Genomic DNA, 24,388 nt, shown 5'->3' with positions numbered 1-24,388 from the left:
GAAAATATATTTCACAGCAGTTTAAATATATAGTACAATGATTCTCTACACAATGACTGCTTATTTTGTTCACTTAAACTGAAGTTAAGCGAACGATTAGAATTTTAGCAACTAAAACTCCTCTCAGGTACACTAAAACTCCTCTCAGGGGCACTCAAACTCCTCTCAGGTACACTAAAACTCCTCTCAGGTACACTAAAACTCCTCTCAGGGACACTCAAACCCCTCTCAGGGACACTCAAACTCCTCTCAGGGAAACTCAAACCCCTCTCAGGAATTTCTGTATTATCTACGAGTTATATGGGCTGAACCAGTTGCTCTAGAAGAGGACTTAATGGTTAAAGGACTCCCCAAAAGCTCTATTGCCCCTTTCCCTCTCACCAACACATTCAGTACACACACACACACACACACACACACACACACACACACCACACACACACACACACACCACACACACAGACACAGACACACACACAGACACAGACAGACACACACAGAGATGCCAAACGTCATTAGTGCCGAGTATCACTGTCATTTTGATGTTCAAAAGAAAAGTGACACTGTATCTTTAAGATCAGAGAGTGAGAGAGAACATTGTGGAAAAGGCAGACTGCTGGTCCCTCTCTCTCTTTATTTTCCTTCCTCCCCTCTCTCTTTCTCCATAGAGGCAGTGAGAGAGACAGATGTAACACAGCAGCCTTGGTTTGGCTCAGCTCAGAGACTGTAGGGGCGAGCAGAGAGAGAGAGAGAGAACATAGCAGAGTGTATGTTGTACAGGGAGACAGTAGCAGAGCTCTCTATCTGCCCTAGGCTAGGTCATGTCTGTTACTGTAACCCTCACACAACCTGTGAAGCCCGACATGGAGCCAGGACCCGACACCAGCACAATACAACAGGAGGGGCACGCTGGTGAGTGAGTGAGTGTGTTTGTAGAGAGAGAGAGAGAGAGAGAGAGAGAGAGAGAGAGAGAGAGAGAGAGAGAGAGAGAGAGAGAGAGAGAGAGAGAGAGAGAGAGAGAGAGAGAGAGAGAGAGAGAGAGAGAGAGAGAGAGAGAGAGAGAGAACGAACCAGGAAGAGAGGCCAGTCAGGGGATTTTCCTCTCTCTGTTACAAGACAGGACAAGCCCCTGTCTCTGTACATTTATCGCAGCTGACCTCTGGCTCCCTGATGGTCTCAAACAGACAGTTGCCTTGGAGAGAGGGAGGATGTTGATGCGTCGAGACTTTAACCAGCTGTTGCAGTTCAAGATGTCTCCCTTAGTTTGGTGTGTTTCAGGTGTTATCTAAAATCACTGCTACGCTATTATATTGGTCTCCATCTACAGTGTCACTGTGGATCTGGATCAAGTTTGATTTCTCACGTTAAATGTCTAGTGAAAAGCACAAGATGACGCACACCCAAAATAATAGGAGAGGTTCTGACTGACGAAATAGTAAACGTACGGGTGTTTTATGTTCATTCCCACTATATGCTCGCAGGGGTGTCAAACTCATTCCACGGAGGGACGAGAGTCTGTGGGTTTTCGCTCCACACTTGTACTCGATTGATGAATTAAGGTCACTAATCAGTAAGGATTGTCTAGTTGTCTAGTTCTGGTTGTCAAATTCTTAACTGAAAGGAAAAGCCAAAAACCCGCAGACACTCTGCCCTCGTGGAATGAGTTTGACACCCTTGCGAGCATATAGTGGGAATGAACAGAGAAGAGAGGAGAGGAGACCTCTTTCTCTCTGTCTTTTCTCTCCTGTGTTGTTGTTCTTTCGAGCCTTGGTCTTGGCTGAGGCTGCCTGTCTCCTGTCTGTTCCCTTTGAACAGTGACTGTGAACAGAATAATTTAGTGTGGCAGATGTGAGAACTCTGTGGGTGTACTGTTTCAGTTCAAAAGCACTACGTTCATTTGATACTTATGTGAATCCCGATAACTGTGTGTGTGTGTGTGAGTTGGAGTGTGTGGGTGTTGGAGTGTGTGGGTGTTGGAGTGTGTGGGTGTACGTGTGAGTGAAAGACAGAGAGAATGAGTGCAAGACAAACAGGGCGAGAGAAAGAGAAAGAATTAGTTATGTACAGAAATAAATCCAAGAGGATTTAAAATGTGTATCACAGTGTGTTCTCACTCCCTCACTTTTCCTCTCCTTCCCTCACTCTTTCCCTCTGTTTTTTAACTGTTATGCCCACGCAGGGACAATTAAACAGTAACAAGTGTGTTTGATTAGCAGGGCAAGACATTTAGTTTATTTTCAGGGTGTGTGTGTGTGTGTGTGTGTGTGTGTGTGTGTGTGTGTGTGTGTGTGTGTGTGTGTGTGTGTGTGTGTGTGTGTGTGTACCGTTCTCAGCCCATTGGAAGAGACTGTGCTGTGGTTAGAAGAATGAGTCAACGTAGAACATATTTTGAGGAGACATACTGTAACTTCTTACTGCCAAAGTCTTAGTCTGCTTACTGAGCTACACAGTCTCACCGCTCTCCGCCCCAGGACAAGCCTCTGTCTCTGTACATTTATCGCAGCTGACCTCTGGCTCCCTGATGGTCTCAAACGGACAGTTGACTTGGAGAGAGAGAGGGAGGAAGTTGATGTGTCGAGACTTTAACCAGCTGTTGCAGTTCAAGATGTCTCCCTTAGTTTGGTGTGTTTCAGGTGTTATCTAAAATCACTGCTACGCTATGTTATTGGTCTCCATCTACAGTGTCACTGTGTGTGGATTGGGTAATATTGCTAGGTAAACAGTAGCCTTGTGTGCCAGGCTTCCAGCTCTCCTTGTGTAGTCTAGGCTAGAAGAAGATAGAAGGTTAAGGAGAGTTTGTTATGTTTTATTTTACATTGGAGTAACAGTTTAGGTGTTGGTTTCCCAGACCCTGATTAAGTTCACTCCTGGACTTGAAAGCATTATCAATGGAGAATCTCATCTGAAAGTAGGAGGACTACATTTAATCTGGGTCTGGGAAACCATCTGACCCTAGTCTGAGGGAGCACTTTGCCTCGGCAGAATAACTGTCTCATCTTGTTTATAAAACCTGGAGACGGAAGGCTGAGGTACAATACATAAACACATCATTGATAAACAGATTTCTAAACCAACTCCCTTTCCATTCCATTTCACCTGGCCTGCAGTCTCCAACCCTGCAGTCCCCTGTAGTCTCCAACCCTGCAGTCCCCTGTAGTCTCCAACCCTGTAGTCCCCTGCAGTCTCCAACCCTGCAGTCCCCTGCAGTCTCCAACCCTGCAGTCCCCTGCAGTCTCCAACCCTGCAGTCCCCTGCAGTCTCCAACCCTGCAGTCCCCTGCAGTCTCCAACCCTGCAGTCCCCTGTAGTCTCCAACCCTGCAGTCCCCTGTAGTCTCCAACCCTGCAGTCCCCTGTAGTCTCCAACCCTGCAGTCCCCTGTAGTCTCCAACCCTGCAGTCCCCTGCAGTCTCCAACCCTGCAGTCCCCTGTAGTCTCCAACCCTGCAGTCCCCTGTAGTCTCCAACCCTGCAGTCCCCTGTAGTCTCCAACCCTGCAGTCCCCTATAGTCTCCAACCCTGCAGTCCCCTGTAGTCTCCAACCCTGCAGTCCCCTATAGTCTCCAACCCTGCAGTACCCTGCAATCTCCAACCCTGCAGTCCCCTGCAGTCTCCAACCTGCAGTCCCCTGTAGTCTCCAACCCTACAGTCCCCTGTAGTCTCCAACCCTGCAGTCCCCTGCAATCTCCAACCCTGCAGTCCCCTGTAGTCTCCAACCCTGCAGTCCCCTGTAATCTCCAACCTGTAGAGTGACAGACTGTAGCACTTAGCAACAGCCCACTATAAACACCTACCCTATTGGCCCAATACAGAGATGAAAGAGTCATAAGTAACATTTTTTAATGTTTTTAGCGCATACTCTCTACAATATTATTATCGTACCTCTTTATTTGTTCTAACTCGACACTCTGCAGAAGTTATGATTTGGACTAAACAGCAAACACAAAACCACTGCTGCCAATCCAGTCCAGTCCCTCTCTCACATGCAGGTCCAACAAGTCGTAATAACAAGCTTCTCTTTTGGTATTGTTTATCCTTGCTAGTGGGCTAAACTTGATTCATGAGGCCAGGGCAGCTTCCACTTATAGAAGCAGCTGATCCATCTGAACTGTTGGCAACTACACTATTCATCACTATTATCAATGAGATTAATATGAAACGTATTGGCTTTTGGACTTTAAGAAACGTGCACTTGTTGAGTTGAAGGGGAGCTACACTACACAGCTACAGAAAGTAAACCTGACCTATGATTGTGGACTAGTTTTTCCTGACCAGTGACCACATGACCTGACAAGAAAACACTCCCTGCCCATGAGGCTGGTGGCCTGAGGTTGCCATCTTAGAATAGCTAAAACATCACAAGACACACTTGACAACCCATCCCAGCATCGCTCATGTTCCTTTCTCATATTTATTTAACCTTTTGGGATTGCTTTGTGCCTCACATTGTCCCTGGGATGCTAGAGTTTTGGGAGGGAGAGAGGCGAGTGCCAATCGGAGACTAATCTTTGTGACATACTTTCATGTTTTCCTTACACCCTAGTGATTGTGATCTGTAATTTGTAACTTATTTTAAGTGTAAATGGGCTCCTGCTGGTTTGGGAGCCGGGCAGTAAATGACTGTTTGAACATTTGCTTTGCACCCTGCAGATTTATGAGTAAGATGGGACACAATATAGTGGTGTACAACTACACACTTTGTAGAACTTCACTGACAGAGAGGCTGAGGAGAGAAATAGAGAGAGAGAACAAACAAGAGAGACAGAGAAAGATATACAGGGAGAGGGAGAGCGAGCGAGAGAGAGCGACAGACAGAGCGACAGAGAGAGAGAGAGAGAGAGAGAGAGAGACCCACTGTAGCCCCCCATGAATACGAGGAGATCCTGCTCTGACCCACTGTAGCCCCCCATGAAGACGAGGAGATCCTGCTCTGACCCACTGTAGCCCCCCCATGAAGACTAGGAGATCCTGCTCTGACCCACTGTAGCCCCCCATGAAGACTAGGAGATCCTGCTCTGACCCACTGTAGCCCCCCAGGAAGACTAGGAGATCCTGCTCTGACCCACTGTAGCCCCCCAGGAAGACTAGGAGATCCTGCTCTGACCCACTGTAGCCCCCCAGGAAGACTAGGAGATCCTGCTCTGACCCACTGTAGCCCCCCAGGAAGACTAGGAGATCCTGCTATGACCCACTGTAGCCCCCCAGGAAGACTAGGAGATCCTGCTCTGACTCATCTCCCCATAATCAGACCTTCACTCTTCTCCCAGTTCACCTTAGTTGATACCGCCCCCTCAAACATTAGAACCCTGCTAACCTCTTCTACATCTCCCTCCCCTTTAACAAATACTGTTACATCATCAGCATAAGCCGACAATGAAACCGTCTCCCCACCTACTGCCCTTGGAACTGACAACCCCTGCAGCCTCTCCCGCAGCCTACACAGCTGTGATTCTATGGCTAAACAGTAGAGATGACCCAAGAGTGGACACCCCTGCGGTATCCCTCTCCTAACTGAGACTGGCCGGCTCAGCCCACCCCCCACTTTTACGATATCAGAAGCCCCCAGAGTACAGTAGCTTGACCCATGATTTAAACCCGCTACCCAGGCCAAACAATTCCATGGTCTTAAACATAAAGTCATGAGTCACATGACACACTCTATCAAAAGCTTTTTCTTGATCGATCGAAAAGAGTCCCAGATCCTGATCATACATTGTACTGATGTCTATCACATCTCTCAAAATAAACAAGTGTTCCATTGTCTGCCCAGGCACATAGTATGCCTGGTCCCTGTGAACTATGGTGTCTAAACAACCTTTCAGCCAATTTGCTTGAACAGTATTTTCTAAACCAAGAAGAGCAACGACATCCGCCTGCAGTTCTTTAATAGAGTTAAGTCCCCCTTTCTCAGCAGTAGAGACAGTACTTCCCGCTAGCAGCTGACTGGTAGTACAGAGTTCTCAAAGGACTCCCGAAAGATCTCCAAGAGGTCCCTCCCAGTACACCACAGGAACGTTTATAAAACTCAGCTGTTAGTCCATCGACCCCCATCGCACTGCTACTGCTGTTAGTTCCTGAAATGAAAGATCACTATCCAGCCCAGCACTCTGGCTCAAGCAAAGGCAACGTCTGCAGAGTCTCCTGAGCACACTGAGGATGAGTGTTGCAGTCTCCGTAGAGGTCTGACTTCTAGTCCATAGTCATCCTCGTCATCTCCACTGGATCCGAGATCAGACAACTTGAGTGACGCCGTAGATGGAACATCTGCTTCTGCTGTGCCGACTTCCTCTCCAGGTTGAAGAAAAACACACTCGAAGCATCCATGTCAGTCAGGGTGGCAATCCGTGCTCTAATAAGTGCACCCTTCACCTGATCCTGTAAAAAGGAACCCATCTGCTTAGCCCTAACTCCCTCTCTGACACTGAGTTCTGCTGCCCAGTAAGGCAGAAATGTCTCTAATATCCTTCTCTAACCTCTGCATAGTAAACCTTATCCTAGCTGTCCCATGGGCAGAGTACTGCTGGCAAAACACCCTTATTTGTGTTTTGCCCACCTTCCACCATTGCCTCAAACTCAGCTTTCCTCCCTTTTCAAGTCTCAACCAATAATCTCAACCTTTGTGTTGTTGTATGTGTCGAACTGCTTTGCTTTATCTTGGCCAGGTCACAGTTGCAAATGATAACTTGTTCTCAACTAGCCTACCTGTCACATAATCCATGGTGCTGTTGAAAGGACGACCAAGGCGCAGCAGGAATATGGATGCTCATATTTTAATTTAAAAAAAAGAGTAAAGCATCCACTGAAAAAACCAATAAACAAAACAATGAACAGTACTCACGAAATGACAGTGCAGCAGGCTAAACCAAAAAAAAGCAGTGCTCACAACAATTCCCCACAAACACACAGACAAACACACCCAACTAATATAGGACTTCCAATCAAAGGCAACACCACACAGCTGCCTTCAATTGGAAGTCCACCCCAATTACCTCTACATAGAAACACCCAACCTAGACCGAACAAAGAAAACCCAACTTCTTCTGCCACGCCCTGACCAACACTTGTACACCTACTCCACCTGCTGGTCAGGACGTGACACTACCTGGTTAAATAAAGGTGAAATAAAATAATATATGGGTGGTGGGAGGAGCTATAGAAGGACAGGTTCATTGTAATGGCTGGAATGGAATCAATGTAATCAAATCAAATGTATTTATAAAGCCCTTTTTACAGATGTCACAAAGTGCTTATACAGAAACACAGCCTAAAACCGCAAAAAGCAAGCAATGCAGATGTAGAAGCACAGTGTGTTTAATGTTTGATGTGTTTGGTACCATTCCATTGATTCCATTCCAGCCATTACAATGAGCACGTCCTACTATAGCTCCTCCAACCAGCCTGCTCTGTAATCAACTGTTACCATGTGATGATCTGAGATGCCACTAGGGCAGATCTGGGAGTCCATAACCCTGTTACAGCTTCCCTTACTGACATAGATCCTATCCAGCGTTGCTGCACTAATCCTCCCTTCCACTACTTTCACCCTTGTATAGATCCTGCCTCCCTGATTTCTGTCCCTCTACACATCTATTTCCATGCTATTTCAACGTATCGTTTAATACCACCCCCGACTGTAGATGAGCTTCCGCCCAATTCCTATCTAGTGTGTAATATGTTGTACAGTTCTAGTCGTTCGTCCCCCCCCGTAGGTCCTGTCTAAGCTTCTTAAATAGCTGCACCCGGTCAGCTCCCTATTAGGAGCATAGACATTAAGAAACAGAAAAGTAAACCCCCTATGACCATCAACAACCGCCCTTTATCCACCTCTGAGGTAGATATTACTTTAAGGTCTAGGCCCGATAAGAACAGAACTGCTAATCCTGCACTTACATTTGATCCATGACTAATTAAATACTGCCCCTCCCTCTCCATGCCCCACACTGCCTTATTACCACTATCACTGTGGGTTCCCTGTAAGAACACCACATTCAAAAGTTTATGCTTACTAAACTCATCCACTACAGACCCTCCTATTCCTGTCTCTTACCCCAGAGAGAAAGAGAGAGCGAGAGATGATTTTAAACTCTTTAACATCATCCTCAGCTCTGGCATCTTCCCCAATATTTGAAACCAAGGACTGATCACCACAATCCACAAATATGGAGACAAATTTGACCCCAATAACTACCGCAGGATATGCGTCAACTGCAACCTTGGGGAAATCCTCTGCATTATCATTAACAGCAGAATTGTACATTTCCTCAATGAAAACAATGTACTGCGCAAATGTCAAAGTGGCTTTTTACCAAATTACTGTACGACAGACCACGTATTCACCCAACTGTGGCTCAGTTGGTAGAGCATGGTGTTTGCAACGCCAGGGTTGTGGGTTAGATTCCCACGGGGGGCCAGTATGAAAAAATAAATAAATAAATAAAAATGTATGAAATGTATGCATTCACTACCGTAACTTGCTCTGGATAAGAGCGTCTGCTAAATGACTAAAATGTAAATGTAAAATGTAATTGACAAACAAATAAACAAAGGCAAAGTCTTCTCATGCTTTTGACTCAATTTGGCATGAGGGTCTTCTATACAAATTGATGGAAAGCGGTGTTGGGAGAAAAACATTATAAAATGAATGTACACAAACAACAAGTTTGCTGTTAAAAGTGGCAAAAAATACACACATTTCTTTCCACAGGACCGTGTGGTGAGACAGGGATGCAGCTTGAGCCTCACCCTCTTCAATATATATATCAATAAATTGGCGAGGGCACTAGAACAGTCTGCAGCACCCGGCCTCACTCTACGAGAATTTGAAGTTAAAATGCCTACTGTTTGCTGATGATCTGGCACTTCTGTCCCCAACCATTATTTTTGTCTTACTGAGATTTACTGTCAGGGCCCAGGTCTGACAGAATCTGTGCAGAAGATCTAGGTGCTGCTGTAGGCCCAAAAAAGATCCAGTTGCCAGGACCACAAAATACAAATTCCATCTAGACACCGTTGACCTAGAGCACACAAAAAACGATACCTACCTCGGCCTAAACATCAGTGCCACAGGTGACTTCCACAAAGCTGTGAACGATCTGAGAGAGAAGGCAAGAAGGGCCATCTACGCCATCAAAAATAACATACAATTTGACATCCCAATTAGGATCTGGTTAAAAATAGTTGAATTGGCCTTTATGGTTGTGAGGTCTGGGGTCCACTCACCAACCAAGAATTCACAAAATGGGAAAAACACCAAATTGAGACTATGCACGCAGAATCCTGCAAAAATATCCTCTGTGTACAACGTAAAACACCAAATAATACACGCAGAGCAAAATTAGGCCGATAACCAGTAATTATCAAAATCCAGAAAAGAGATGTTACATTCTACAAAAACCTAAAAGGAAGCGATTCCCAAATATTCCATAACAAAGCCATCACCTACAGAGAGATGAACCTGGAGAAGAGTCCCCTAAGGAAGCTGGCACAGAGGCTCTTTTCACAAACACAAACAGACCCCACAGGGCCCCAGGACAGCACCACAATTTGACCCAACCAAATCATGAGAAAACAAAAAGATACTTACTTGACACACTGGAAATAATTTACCCAAAAACAGAGCAAACTAGAATGCTATTTGGCCCTAAACAGAGAGTACACAGTGGCAGAATACTTGACCACTGTGACTGACCCAAACTTAAGGAAAGCTTTGACTATGTACAGACTCAGTGACCATAGCCTTGCTATTGAGAAAGGCCACCGTAGGCAGACCTGGCTCTCAAGAGAAGACAGGCTATGTGCACACTGCCCACAAAATGAGGTGGAAACTGAGCTGCACTTCCTAACCTCCTGCCAAATGTATGACCATATTAGAGACATATGTTTCCCTCAGATTACACAGATCCACAAAGAATTAGAAAACAAATCCAATTTTGATAAACTCCCATATCTATTCGGTGAAATACAGTGCCTTGCGAAAGTATTCGGCCCCCTTGAACTTTTCGACCTTTTTCCACATTTCAGGCTTCAAACATAAAGATATAAAACTGTAATTTTTTGTGAAGAATCAACAACAAGTGGGACACAATTATGAAGTGGAACGAAATTTATTGGCTATTTCAAACTTTTTTAACAAATAAAAAACGGAAAAATTGGCCGTGCAAAATTATTCAGCCCCTTTACTTTCAGTGCAGCAAACTATCTCCAGAAGTTCAGTGAGGATCTCTGAATGATCCAATGTTGACCTAAATGACTAATGATGATAAATAGAATCCACCTGTGTGTAATCAAGTCTCCGTGTAAATGCACCTCAGAGGTCCGTTTAAAGCGCAGAGAGCATCATGAAGAACAAGGAACACACCAGGCAGGTCCGAGATACTGTTGTGGAGAAGTTTAAAGCCGGATTTGGATACAAAAAGATTTCCCAAGCTTTAAACATCCCAAGGAGCACTGTGCAAGCGATCATATTGAAATGGAAGGAGTATCAGACCACTGCAAATCTACGAAGACCCGTCCGTCCCTCTAAACTTTCAGCTCATACAAGGAGAAGACTGATCAGAGATGCAGCCAATAGGCTCATGATCACTCTGGATGAACTGCAGAGATCTACAGCTGAGGTGGGAGACTCTGTCCATAGGACAACAATCAGTCGTATACTGCACAAATCTGGCCTTTATGGAAGAGTGGCAAGAAGAAAGCCATTTCTTAAAGATATCCATAAAAAGTGTCGTTTAAAGTTTGCCACTAGCCACCTGGGAGACACACCAAACATGTGGAAGAAGGTGCTCTGGTCAGATGAAACCAAAATCGAACTTTTTGGCAACAATGCAAAACGTTATGTTTGGCGTAAAAGCAACACAGCTCATCACCCTGAACACACCATCCCCACTGTCAAACATGGTGGTGGCAGCATCATGGTTTGGGCCTGCTTTTCTTCAGCAGGGGCAGGGAAGATGGTTAAAATTGATGGGAAGATATATGGAGCCAAATACAGGACCATTCTGGAAGAAAACCTGATGGAGTCTGCAAAAGACCTGAGACTGGGACGGAGATTTGTCTTCCAACAAGACAATGATCCAAAACATAAAGCAAAATCTACAATGGAATGGTTCACAAATAAACATATCCAGGTGTTAGAATGGCCAAGTCAAAGTCCAGATCTGAATCCAATCGAGAATCTGTGGAAAGAACTGAAAACTGCTGTTCACAAATGCTCTCCATCCAACCTCACTGAGCTCGAGCTGTTTTGCAAGGAGGAATGGGCAAAAATTTCAGTCTCTCGATGTGCAAAACTGATAGAGACATACCCCAAGCGACTTACAGCTGTAATCGCAGCAAAAGGTGGCGCTACAAAGTATTAACTTAAGGGGGCTGAATAATTTTGCACGCCCAATGTTTCAGTTTTTTATTTGTTAAAAAAGTTTGAAATATCCAATATATTTCGTTCCACTTCATGATTGTGTCCCACTTGTTGTTGATTCTTCACAACAAATTACAGTTTTATATCTTTATGTTTGAAGCCTGAAATGTGGCAAAAGGTCGAAAAGTTCAAGGGGGCCGAATACTTTCGCAAGGCACTGTACCACAGTGTGCCATCAAAGCAGCAAGATCTTTGACCTGTTGCCACAAGAAAAGGGCAATCAGTGAAGAACAAACACCATTGTAAATACAACCCATATTTAAGTTTATTTGTTTTCCCTTTTGTACTTTAACTATTTGCACATCGTTACAACACTGTATATCGACATAATATGACATTTGAAATGTATTTATTCTCTTGGAACTTCTGTGAGTGTAATGTTTACTTTAAATTTGTATTGTTTATTTCACTTTTGTTCATTATTTACTTCACTTGCTTTGGCAATTTTAACATCTTTGAATTGAAATTGAATTGAGAGAGGATGAAATGTAAATAGGTCTCAGTGTTTTGTCCTAGTTGAGGAGAGCTGAATTCCTCCACTGGAGGAGGGGGCACAAGGAGGGGTGTAGAGCGAGGGCCAGGGGAACAGTCACACCCCTGAGGGGGGCAAACTTTAGTAGAAAGAAGGACTGCACCATACTATCGCTACTTCTCACTTTTTAGTAAGAGAAATACTGGGAAAAACTATCTCCATATCTCTCTCCCTCTCTCTCTCCCTCCATACTGTCCTTACTTTGAATAGTTTTTCTCCTTTTTCTCCCTTTTAATGTCCTCTTTCTCAATATCTCTCTCTCGCTCTCTCTCACTCTCTCCCTCCATCTTCCCGTCTTTCTTTTAACTTAACTGAATTACTGGATGTTGACCAGCTACAAGCTAGTTTTTACTCCAGTTTGAAATTGTCAAAGCAACCATTTGCAAGTGGGACACACTACAGTCTTGAGGGTTGACTAGATGGAGGGAGGGCATTGAGTTGTCTCGGTTGTTTCTCTCTTTTTAAAGATATGTTTATATTTCTGGCTTTTATTTAATCTTGTTTGCTGCAGTGTGCTAGTTGTATTCCGATTTTGTGTATCTGGTCTAAGACACACAAACACACACACACACACAATGCTTTGCCGCAGTGAAGGCTTATATAAAGTGGGCGTGTGGTAGTTGGTCATGTGCTATAAGGGGGTTTTATGATATGGAACTGGGTCCAGAGGGGGATGCTCTCACTTAGACCCTGTCCGCTCTTATATATGGACAGTACTCTTCTCCCTGGACAGTCCTGTCCATCTTACAGCCTCTCAGTCTGTTCACTGAGGTCATACATTGACCAAAGTGTTACAGTGTGTGTTATGCTCAGTGCTTCAATGGCATCCAAACACTATGTAAACAGATGGTTTTCTGGTCTGTCCTCTATCCTGTCTCATGACTGTGTGTGTAATATTGTGTGTGTGTGTGTGTGTGTGTGTGTGTGTGTGTGTGTGTGTGTGTGTGTGTGTGTGTGTGTGTGTGTGTGTGTGTGTGTGTGTGTGTGTGTGTGTGTGTGTGTGTGTGTGTGTGTGTGCTGGTGCGTGTGCATGTGCATGCTGTCATGTTTGTGTGTGTTTGTGCATGTCTGTGTGTTTATGCAGCAGCTAATCAGCACTTACGCTAACGGCTAATTAGCATCCGCCAGTGGGCATCCAGTAGGCATCCATCCAACATCCACACCAGAAGCATCCTCTCCTTTTGTCTATCTGTGTGTGCTGTGAGGACGAAGAGGAAGCAGCCTGCTGTCTTTGTCTCAGTCAGTCCTATAGATATCACACCCGCCAAAAATACACATGCATTTAGCTGCGTCCCAAATGGCACTCTATTCCCTATATAGCGCACTACTTTTGCCTGTAGTCATGGTCAAAAGTAGTGCACTATATACGGAATAGGGTGCCATTTGCGATGCATCAAACGTCTCACTATTGTAATCTCTATCTGGGCACAACTCCATTTATGCAGATCTGATGGTGGCCCAGGGGAGTGATATGGGAATGTAAGTATATTAGCTCCACACAGCAGCACAGCACAGCTAGATCTTATTTCTGGAAGTATAGAAGTACTAAGAGGTAAACAGCCAACAGTCTGAAGTCAGTTCAGCCAATGAGATCTCAGTACTCACAGTAGTGCTGATTTTGCGTTTAGATACTGAGGATGGGATTTCACTTTTGATTGGTGCGTGGATATTGAGGTTATTGGAGAGACTGCAGAGGGAGAAGGAAGGGAAGAGAGAGAGGGGCGGGGCAGAAAGAGGGAGAGGGAGAAGAGATAAATGAGAAAGTCTCTCTTTCTCCTACTCTCGTTTTCATCCATGTTCATCAGAATCTACTACATTATGGAAACAGCCTGGTCTGTTGAAAGGAGGAAATTGAGCAAATCAGTGGTTATGTAGCCAACCAGCAGTTGAAAAAATAACAAACTGTTCTTTCCGCCACTGTTTCAGTAAAAAGCTGAGGGATGGGGCTGGAAAAATTGAATCACGCTCAAATTCATAGACAGAGCTGTGGATGCCTGACCATCCATGATATAGTTTTAACCAGGTTCTGAGGCTATACATTTTTGAGGCTATACATTTTTGAGGCTATACATTTTTTTGAGGCTATACATTTTTGAGGCTATACATTGGCGTAAAACAAGCTCATATGTTGCGTTCTGATGGGGTACTACATTGATTCTTGAAAAGTAAGCTCATGAGGCATTTCTAAGTGATATTCTTCAAGAATCAGTGGGTACATATCATTAATTTATACATCAAAAAATGAATGCAGCAACTGCTGATTTGTCACTTTAAGTAGCGTTACTTCCACTAAAGGCGCCCGCATACTAGACTCAGTTGGCTCCTAGCAGAACTCGGCTAGGCGAAGTGATCGTCTGTGCCTTGCATACACCATAAAATACCTTCGCTTAAAAAAAGATTTAAAAAGCGTTAGTATTACTGTTTGAGACGCCTTAGCAACAACATAGCAAGTATACACCTCCTCAAAATAGTCAGAATTAATCTAAGATAAATCAAGAAATCTGAAATGAATTCTGACATTTTTGGCAAGTTGTGCAATTTTACATCTAGCTAAGATGTTTGGTGCTGTATTTCTCAAGTGAAAAAATGTTTGAAGAATCCCGTCCATAGTTCCCACTCCTACTAGGAGTAGTACTATTGACCAATCACTGACGAAGGGCGTAGACTTTGGCTACCATTTTTGTGTGCACGAACAGACAACAAAAAACATGCCTTAACGAACAAAAACGTCACGACAGGCTTAAAGATCATTTATGCTTGCTCTGGAAATGCGACCCGGACCTCCGTACGGAGGGGGTGGCGCAATTGCGTTCCAGAGGCCAATTCGAGCTCTGTACCGCATCGGCGTGCACCTCCCAAATTTTGGAACAATGTGGAGGGCTCTGAATAGCTTCGCATTGACATGACTGGTTGACGGTAGGTGAGAGCGTGAGGTCCTGTATAAACAAAAACTCACTTCCAACTTCCTTCACAACAGCTCTGCTCTGCAAAGTGCTAGAAGTATGAATGCCCTGACTTATGCAGAGGTCGTATCACAGTAATTGCTTTACGGTCACTGCAGAAATTGGATTGACCATGCAGAGCCTTTTAAAAGAGAGAGAGAGTTAACTGCTTCAGAGTGATAGTTGACAGAGAGGTTATCATGACATATACACCTTTCAAACCAAAACATTTTTACACCAACTTTAGCATTCCGCCAACGTTTTGCCAACTTTTCTTTGTATACAGTATGAAATGTATTTTATTTCTGTAGTGACGCCACTGAGATGCGGTGCCTTAGACCTCTGCGCCAGTCAGGAGCCCACAGCTGTACAGATGTAGAATCTTAATTTGAGCCAGTTTTCTACAGCAAGAAAACAATCTCGCAGCAACAGGAAATGTGAATTATTATGTGGATTATAATTATTGGACATTGCTGTAGAGGTTGATACATTTTTCGTAAGGGAAAATCAAGTCTGATATTTCAAGGTGAGAATTACAAACTTCAGAAGCATTTATAAACCTCAAATACTCCACAAGTTTTAAATGTCCTGCATTGCAGGAAAGTTCTCCTGCAACAGGGTGATCAAATTAAGACCCTACATTATGACCCTACATTTGTATGAATACTAATGATGGGGAGTATGCCATATTCTGTCAGTAGTGCTAGATTAGGCTTCTGGTGTATTGGTGCTTTAAGGCTGATCCTGGTTCAGTTCTGCAATGAAGGTCTCAGCCTGCTTCTGATGTATTGTCACATTAAGGCTGAACTAGGATCAGTTATTGAAGCTGTAATTAAGCCTAGCTGCTGGTGTGTATTGGTGCTTTGAGGCTAATCTAGGATCAGTTAATTAGTTAGTGTAATTAAGCCTGGCTGCTGGTGTGTACTGGTGCTGTGAGTATTGTTAGCACCTGAGTCTGATCTATGTTAGTTCGCAGCACAACTCCATTTGGCCCCATTTGTCAGTCAGGATCCCTACTGAGAGAGACGCGTCCTTATCCTACCAGGGAGGGAGGGAAGAGGAGGGAGGGAGGGAGGGAAGGAGGGAGGCAGACTGGGAGAGAGAAAGGAACAGGTAAAACAACAGATATCCAATCAAATCAAATGTATTTATACAGCCCTTCTTAGATCAGCTGATATCTCAAAGTGCTGTACAGAAACCCAGCCTAAAACCCCAAACAGCAAGCAATGCAGGTTATAGAAGCACGGTGGCTAGGAAAAACTCCCTAGAAAGGCCAAAACCTAGGAAGAAACCTAGAGAGGAACCAGGCTATGAGGGGTGGCCAGTCCTCTTCTGTCTGTGCCGGGTGGAGATTATAACAGAACATGGCCAAGATGTTCAAATGTTCATAAATGACCAGCATGGTCAAATAATAATAATCACAGTAGTAGTCGAGGGTGCAACAGGTCAGCACCTCAGGAGTAAATGTGAGTTTGCTTTTCATAGCCGATCATTGAGAGTATCTCCACCGCTCCTGCTGTCTCTAGAGAGTTGAAAACAGCAGGTCTGGGACAGGTAACACGTCCGGTGAACAGGTCAGGGTTCCATAGCCGCATGCAGAACAGTTGAAACTGGAGCAGCAGCACAGCCAGGTGGACTGGGGACAGCAAGGAGTCATCATGCCAGGTAGTCCTGAGGCATGGTCCTAGGGCTCAGGTCCCCCGAGAGAGAGAGAGAGAGAAAGAAAGAAAGAAAGAAAGAAAGAAAGAAGGAAAGAAAGAAAGAAAGAAAGAAAGAAAGAAAGAAAGAAAGAAAGAAAGAAAGAAAGAAAGAAAGAAAGAAAGAAAGAAAGAAAGAAAGAAAGAAAGAAAGAAAGAAAGAAAGAAAGAGAGAATTAGAGAGAGCGTACTTAAATTCACACAGGACACCGGATAAGACAGGAGAAATACTCCAGATATAACAGACTGACCCTAGCCCCCCGACACATAAACTACTGCAGCATAAATACTGGAGGCTGAGACAGGAGGGGTCAGGAGACACTGTGGCCCCATCCGATGATACCCCCGGACAGGGCCAAACAGGCAGGATATAACCCCACCCACTTGCAAGGGTTGCAAATATTGTTGTTTTAGGAAATGTGCTCCTTCTGGCTAGTTTACCAATGTTTAAATATATTGTGTGTGTGTCCACAGTGTGTAGTGTGTGTGTGTTCCGTGTTAGTTGCCATGTGTAACATGGTGTGACTGCAGGGTATGAGATAGAGCCAAGCACAGCCTTGAGCCCGTTACATGGTTAGAACCAATGGATGGAGAGAATGTGCTTTTCACAGGACAGTGTGTAAATCTCATGCAAATGATTCAACACCACTCTGTCTGCCAGAGAGAGGGAGACACAGAAAAAGAAAGAGATAGAGAAAGAAAGAGAGACCATTAAATTTAATTGAGAGAGAGAGAAAGAGAGAGAGAAATAGAGAGAGTTTCCAACAAGAAACACGGTATAGAGGAGACAGATCCACTGGTTACCCTCTAGGTTACAGAGAGCTGGTAGTCCCATCCACCAAACTACCAGGTGTGAAACATGGAAGAGACTCATGGGGTGTGCTAATTCGGTATAGAGCAGACCTAAACCACTCTATTAAATTTGTCAAAACAGGAACATTTTACATCTGTCTAGAAATTAATGAGGAAATGATCTCAACAGAGAAGAATGTCCTCATGTGTGCTACCTATATTTTATTTATTTAACTAGGCAAGACAGTTAAGAACAATTCTTATTTACAATGACGGCCTACGCCGGCCAAACCTGGACAACGCTGGGCCAATTGTGCGCTGCCCTATGGAACTCCCAATCACAGCCGGGTGTAATACAGCTTGGAATCAAACCAGGGCCTGTAGTGATGCTTCAGACCACTGTGCTTTAGTCCACTGCACCACTCGGGAGCCCTATAGAACCCCCAGTAGAATCCCCATACTTTAACGATGACAGGTTCTCCATCCTAGAGGGGGAGATAAACCATTTCCAGGCCCAGGGACAAATGCCAGAACTAGACAATAACCTGACTTTCTCAGCACACATGGGGACAAACACCTACCTGGAGGTGACAGTATTTCCTCCCAAATATGCCCTTCTAGACACAAATATGACAAAACAACCAACAAAAATGGGTCCCAATTCCTGCAGCTCTGTTGCACGCTGGGTCTGTACGTAGTCAATCGTAGGCTTCGAGGAGACTCCTATGGTAGGTACACCTACAGCTCATCCCTTGGCAGTAGAACTGTAGATTGCTTTATTACTGACTTCAACCCAGAGTCTCTCAGAGAGTTCACAATCAAATCAAATTATTGGTCACATACGTGATTAGCAGATGTTATTGTGGGTGTAGCGAAAGGCTTGTACTTCAAGCTCCAAAAGTGCAGTAATATCTAACAAGTAATATCTAACAAATTACACAACATACAGTTGAAGTTGGAGGTTTACATACACTTAGGTTGGAGTCATTAAAACTCGTTTTTCAACCACTCCACAAATTTCTTGTTAACAAACTATAGTTTTGGCAAGTCGGTTAGGACATCTACTTTGTGCATGACACAAGTAATCTTTCCAACAATTGTTTACAAACTAATTATTTCACTTATAATTCACTGTATAACAATTCCAATGGGTCAGAAGTTTACATACACTAAGTTGACTGTGCCTTTAAACAGCTTGGAAAATGCCTGAAAATGATGTCATGGCTTTAGAGGCTTCATAATTTGAGTCAATTGGAGGTGTACCTGTGGATGTATTTCAAGGCCTAACTTCAAACTCAGTGCCTCTTTGCTTGACATCATGGGAAAATCAAAAGAAATCAACCAAGACTTCAGAAAAAAAATTGTACATCTCTACAAGTCTGGTTCATCCTTGGGAGCAATTTCCAAATGCCTGAACGTACCACATTCATCTGTACAAACAAAAGTACGCAAGTATAAACACCATGGGATCATGCAGCCGTCATAACGCTCAGGAAGGAGACGCATTCTGTCTCCTAGAGATTAACGTACTTTGGTGCGAAAAGTGCAAATCAATCCCAGAACAACAGCAAATGACCTTGTGAAGATGCTGGAGGAAACAGGTACAAAAGTATCTATATCCACAGTAAAGCAAGTCCTATGTCGACATAACCTGAAAAGCAGCTCAGCGAGGAAGAAGCCGCTGCTCCAAAACCGGCATAAAAAAGCCAGACCACAGTTTGCAACTGCACATGGGGACAAAGATCATACTTTTTGTCCTCTGGTCTGATGAAACAAAAATAGAACTGTTTGGCCATAATGACAATCGTTATGTTTGGAGGGAAAAGGGGGAGGCTTGCAAGCCAAAGAACATCATCCCAACCGTGAAGCACGGGGGTGGCAGCGTCATGTTGTGGGAGTGCTTTGCTGAAGTAGAGACTGGTGCACTTCACAAAATAGATGGCATCATGAGGGAAGAAAATGATGTGGATATATTGAAGCAACATCTCAAGACATCAGTCAGGAAGTTAAAGCTTGGTCGCAAATGGGTCTTCCAAATGGACAATGACCCCAAGTATACTTGCAAGCAAAGTTGGGGCAAAATGGCTTAAGGACAACAAAGTCAAGGTATTGGAGTGGCCATCAAAAAGCCTTGACCTCAATCCTATAGAAAATGTGTGGGCAGAACTGAAAAAGCTTGTACGAGCAAGAAGACCTAGTATCCTGACTCAGTTACACCAGCTCTGTCAGGAGGAATGGGCCAAAACTCACACAACTTATTGTGGGGAGCTTGTGGAAGGCTACCCAAAATGGTGACCCAAGTTAAACAATTTAAAGGCAATGCTACCAAATACTAATTTAGTGTATGTAAACTTCTGACCCACTGGGAATGTGATGAAAGAAATAAAAGCTGAAATAAATCATTCTCTCTACTATTATTCTGACATTTCACAATCTTAAAATAAAGTGGTGTTCCTAACTGACCTCAGAAAGGGAATTTTTACTAGGATTAAATGTCAGGAATTATGATAAACTGAGTTTAAATGTATTTGGTCAAATACATTTTAACTTAGTTTAAGGCCTTGAGATAGAATCTGTTTTTCAGTCTCTCGGTCCCCGCTTTGATGCACCTGTACTGACCTCACCTTTTGGATGATAGCAGGGTGAACAGTCAGTGGTTCAGGTGGTTGATGTCCTTGATCATCTTTTTGACCTTCTTGTGACATCGGGTGCTGTAGGTGTCCTGGAGGGTGGGTAGTTTGCCCCCGTTAATGGGTTGGACAGACCGCTCCACCCTCTGGAGAGCCTTGCGGTTGCGGGCGGTGCAGTTGCCATACCAGGCGGTGATACAGCCAGACAGGATGCTTTCAATTGTGTATCTGTAAAAATTTGTGAGGGTTTTAGGTGACAAGCCAAATTTCTTTAGCCTCCTGAGGTTGAAGAGGCTCTGTTGCGCCTTCTTCACCAAACTGTCTGTGTGGGTGGTCCATTTCAGTTTGTCAGTGATGTGTACGCCAAGGAACTTGAAACTTTCCACCTTCTCCACTGCGGCCAGGTCGATGTAGATAGGGGGGTGCACCCTCTGCTGTTTCCTGAAGTCCACGAACATCTCCTTTGTTCTGTTGACGTTGAGTGAGAGGTTGTTTTCCAGGCACCACACTCCCAGGGCCCTCACCTTCTCCCTGTAGGCTGTCTCGTCATCGTTTGAAATCAAGCCTACTACTGTTGTGTCGTCTGAGGTGTCCGATTTTAAAATCGGACACCTCGATTGCACAAAGGAGTTCTGTATCTATAATTCTTAAAATAATTGTTATGTTTTTTGTGAACGTTTATCGTGAGTAATTTAGTAAATTGTTAGTAAATTCCCCGGAAGTTTGCGGGGGGTATGCTAGTTCTGAACGTCACATGCTAATGTAAAAAGCAGTTTTTTGATATAAATATGAACTTGATTGACCAAAACATGCATGTATTGTATAACATAATGTCCTAGGTGTGTCATCTGATGAAGATCATCAAAGGTTAATGCTGCATTTAGCTGTCTTCTGGGTTTATGTGACATTATATGCTAGCTTGAAAAATGGGTGTCTGATTATTTCTGGCTGGGTACTCTGCTGACATAATCTAATGTTTTGCTTTCGTTGTAAAGCCTTTTTGAAATCGGACAGTGTGGTTAGATTAACGAGAGTCTTGTCTTTAAAATGCTGTAAAATATTCATATGTTTGAGAAATTGAAGTAATAGCATTTCTAAGGTATTTGAAAATCGCGCCACGGGATTCAACTGGCTGTTGCGTAGGTGGGATGAATTCGTCCCGCCTAGCCCAGAGAGGTTATTAAATGAATTTACTAAATTACTCACGATAAACGTTCACAAAAAACATAACAATTATTTTAAGAATTATAGACACAGAACTCCTTTATGCAATCGCTATGTCCGATTTTAAAATAGCTTTTCGGTGAAAACACATTTTGCAATATTCTGAGTAGATAGCCCAGCCATCACGGGCTAGCTATTTAGACACCCACCAAGTTTAGCCCTCACCAAAGTCAGATTTACTATAAGAAAAATGTGATTACCTTTGCTGTTCTTCGTCAGAATGCACTCCCAGGACTTCTACTGCCATAACAAATGTTGGTTTGGTTCAAAATAATCCATAGTTATGTTCAAATATCCTCTGTTTTCTTCGTGCGTTCAAGACACTATCCGAAAGGTAAAGAAGGGTGATGCGCCTGACGCGTTTCGTGACAAAAAAATTCTAAATATTCCATTACCGTACTTCGAAGCATGTCAACCGCTGTATAAAATCTATTTTTATGCAATTTTTCTCGTAAAAAAGCGATAATATTCCGACCGGGAAACCCTGTTTTAGTTCAAAGAGAGAGAAAATCAAAAAAATGGGGTCACCTCGTGCATGCGTCTCAGTCTCATTGTACTCTGATCGACCACTTACCAAAGGCGCTAATGTTTTTCAGCCAGGGGCTCCAAAGACATCATTCAGCTTTTTCCCGCCTTCTGAGAGCCTATGGGAGCCGTAGGAAGTGTCACGTTACAGCAGAGATCCTCAGTTTTGAATAAAGAGAGTCAAGAAGCCCAAGAAATTGTCAGACAGGCCACTTCCTGTTCAGAATCTTCTCAGGTTTTTGCCTGCCATATGAGTTCTGTTATACTCACAGACACCATTCAAACAGTTTTAGTAACTTTAGGGTGTTTTCTATCCAAAGACAATAATGATATGCATATTCTAGTTTCTGGGCAGTAGTAATAACCAGATTAAATCAGGTACGTTTTTTATCCGGCCGTGCAAATACTGCCCCCTACCCCCAACAGGAGAATCATGAGGCCAAAGGAACTGCACAATAATAAGAAATGCTATAGATGTGTAACGCCCTGGCCATAGAGAGGGGTTTTTTGTTCTTTATTTTGGTTAGGCCAGGGTGTTACATTGGGTGGGCGTTCTATGTTCTTTTTCTAGGTTTTTTGTATTTCTTTGTTTTGGGCCGTGTGTGGCTCCCAATCAGGCACAGCTGTAGTTCGTTGTTGTTGATTGGGAGTCACACATAAGGAGCATGTTTTTCCTTTGGGTTTTGTGGGTAATTGTTTCTGTTTAGATTTTCCTAACAGGACTGTTTGGCTGTCGGTTTTCTTGTTTTGTTTCATATAGTGTTCTTTCTGTTATTAAATTTATGATGAACACTAACTCCGCTGCACCTTGGTCTACTCTCTCTCACGACAGCCGTTACAGAATTACCCACCAACAACGGACCAAGCAGCGGAGGAAGGAGAAGCCCCAGGAGAGGAGCGTTCAGGATTCGTGGACTTGGGAGGAAATCCTGGACGGGAAAGGACCATGGGCTCAAGCTGGGGATTATCGCCGCCCGCAGTGGGAGATCGAGGCGGCGAGAGCTGAGAGGCGCTGGTACGAGGCAAGGGAGCGCAGCAGACACGAGAGGCAGCCCCCAAACATTTTTTGGGGGGGCACACGGGGAGATTGGCGGAGTCAGGCGGTAGACCTGAGCCAACTCCCCGTGCTTACCGGAAGCAGCGTGGTACTGGTAAGACACTGTGTTATGCTGTGGAGTGCACGGTGTTCCCAGTGCACGTGCATAGCCCGGTGCGCTACATACCAGACCCCCCCCCGCAAGTGCCATGCGAGTGCAGGCATCGAGCCAGGGCGGATGGTGCCAGCTCAGCGTGTCTGGTCTCCAGTGCGCCTCCTCGGTCCAGGTTATCCTGCGCCGGCGTTGCGTACTGTGTCTCCAGAGCGCTGGGAGGGTCCAGTTCGCCCAATGCCTGCTCTCCGCCCATGCCGGGACAAAGTGGGCATTCAGCCTGGGGTAAGCATGTCGAGCGTACATACCAGAACTCCAGTGCTCCCCCACAGCGCGGTTTATCCTGTGCCTCCTCCTCGGTCCAGGCCTCCAGTGGGTCTCCCCATCCTGGTCCATCCTGTGCCTCCTCCTAAGTCCAGGCCTCCAGTGGGTCTCCCCATCCTGGTCCGTCCTGTGCCTCCTCCTAGGTCCAGGCCACCAGTGGGTCTCCCCATCCTGGTCCATCCTGTGCCACCTCCCAGGACTAGGCCTCCAGTGGGTCTCGCCAGTCCGGAGCCGCCAGAGCTGCCCGCCAGTCCGGAGCCGCCAGAGCTGCCCGCCAGTCCGGAGCCACCAGAGCTGCCCGCCAGTCCGGAGCCGCCAGAGCTGCCCGCCAGTCAAGGGCCGCCAGAGCCGCCCGCCTGTCCGGAGCCGCCAGAGCCGCCCGCCTGTCCGGAGCCGCCAGAGCCGCCCGCCAGTCCGGAGCCGCCAGAGCCGCCCGCCTGTCCAGAGCAGTCAGAGCCGCCCGCCAGCCTGGTGAGTCCTGTGCCTACGCCTAGGGCCAGGCTTCTAACATGTCTCCTCAGCCTGGTGAATCCTGGGTCAGTGCCGCCAGGGACGCCCGCCAGCCGGGTGCAGCCAGGGACGCCCGCCAGCCGGGCGCAGCCATCGCCGCCCGCCAGCCGGGCGCAGCCATCACCGCCCGCCAGCCGGGTGAAACCATCCCCGCCCGCCAGCCGGGTGCAACCAGGGTCACCCGCCAGCCGGGCGCAGCCATCGCCGCCAGCCGGGCGCAGCCATCGCCGCCCGCCAGCCGGGTGCAACCAGGGTCACCCGCCAGCCAGGCGCAACCATCACCGCCCGCCAACCAGGCGCAACCATCACCGCCCGCCAGCCGGGCGCAACCAGGGTCGCCAGCCGGGCACAGCCATCGCCGCCCGCCAGCCGGGCGAAACCATCCCCGCCCGCCAGCCGGGCGCAACCAGGGTCGCCCGCCAGCCGGGCGCAGCCATTGCCGCCCGCCAGCCGGGCGCAGCCATCGCCGCCCGCCAGCCAGGCGCAACCATCACCGACCGCCAGCCAGGCGCAACCATCACCGCCCGCCAGCCGGGCGCAACCAGGGTCGCCAGCCGGGCGCAGCCATCGCCGCCCGCCAGCCGGGCACAGTCAGGGTCGCCCACCAGACCTTCGGCGCGGCCAGGTGCGCCACCTAAGAGGGCGACGCCA

General features: G+C 45.7%; 1 protein-coding gene across 2 annotated transcripts in view; it reads left to right on the top strand.

The window, feature by feature from the left end:
• Positions 1-673: 673 nt before the first annotated feature.
• Positions 674-24,388, top strand: part of LOC106568602 (disabled homolog 2-interacting protein) — a 242,985-nt gene continuing 219,270 nt past the window's right edge. For both annotated transcript variants that reach the window (XM_014139089.3, XM_014139084.3), the window contains exon 1: positions 674-912. In XM_014139089.3, the coding sequence (XP_013994564.1) occupies positions 822-912 (91 nt within the window). In that variant the 5' untranslated portion in view covers positions 674-821. The remainder of the gene's footprint in view (positions 913-24,388) is intronic.

Source organism: Salmo salar, chromosome 01 (genome assembly GCF_965601325.2).
Source record: "Salmo salar chromosome 01, fSalSal1, whole genome shotgun sequence".
Lineage (NCBI taxonomy): Eukaryota > Metazoa > Chordata > Actinopteri > Salmoniformes > Salmonidae > Salmo > Salmo salar.
This window is presented reverse-complemented; position numbering and strand designations above follow the sequence as displayed.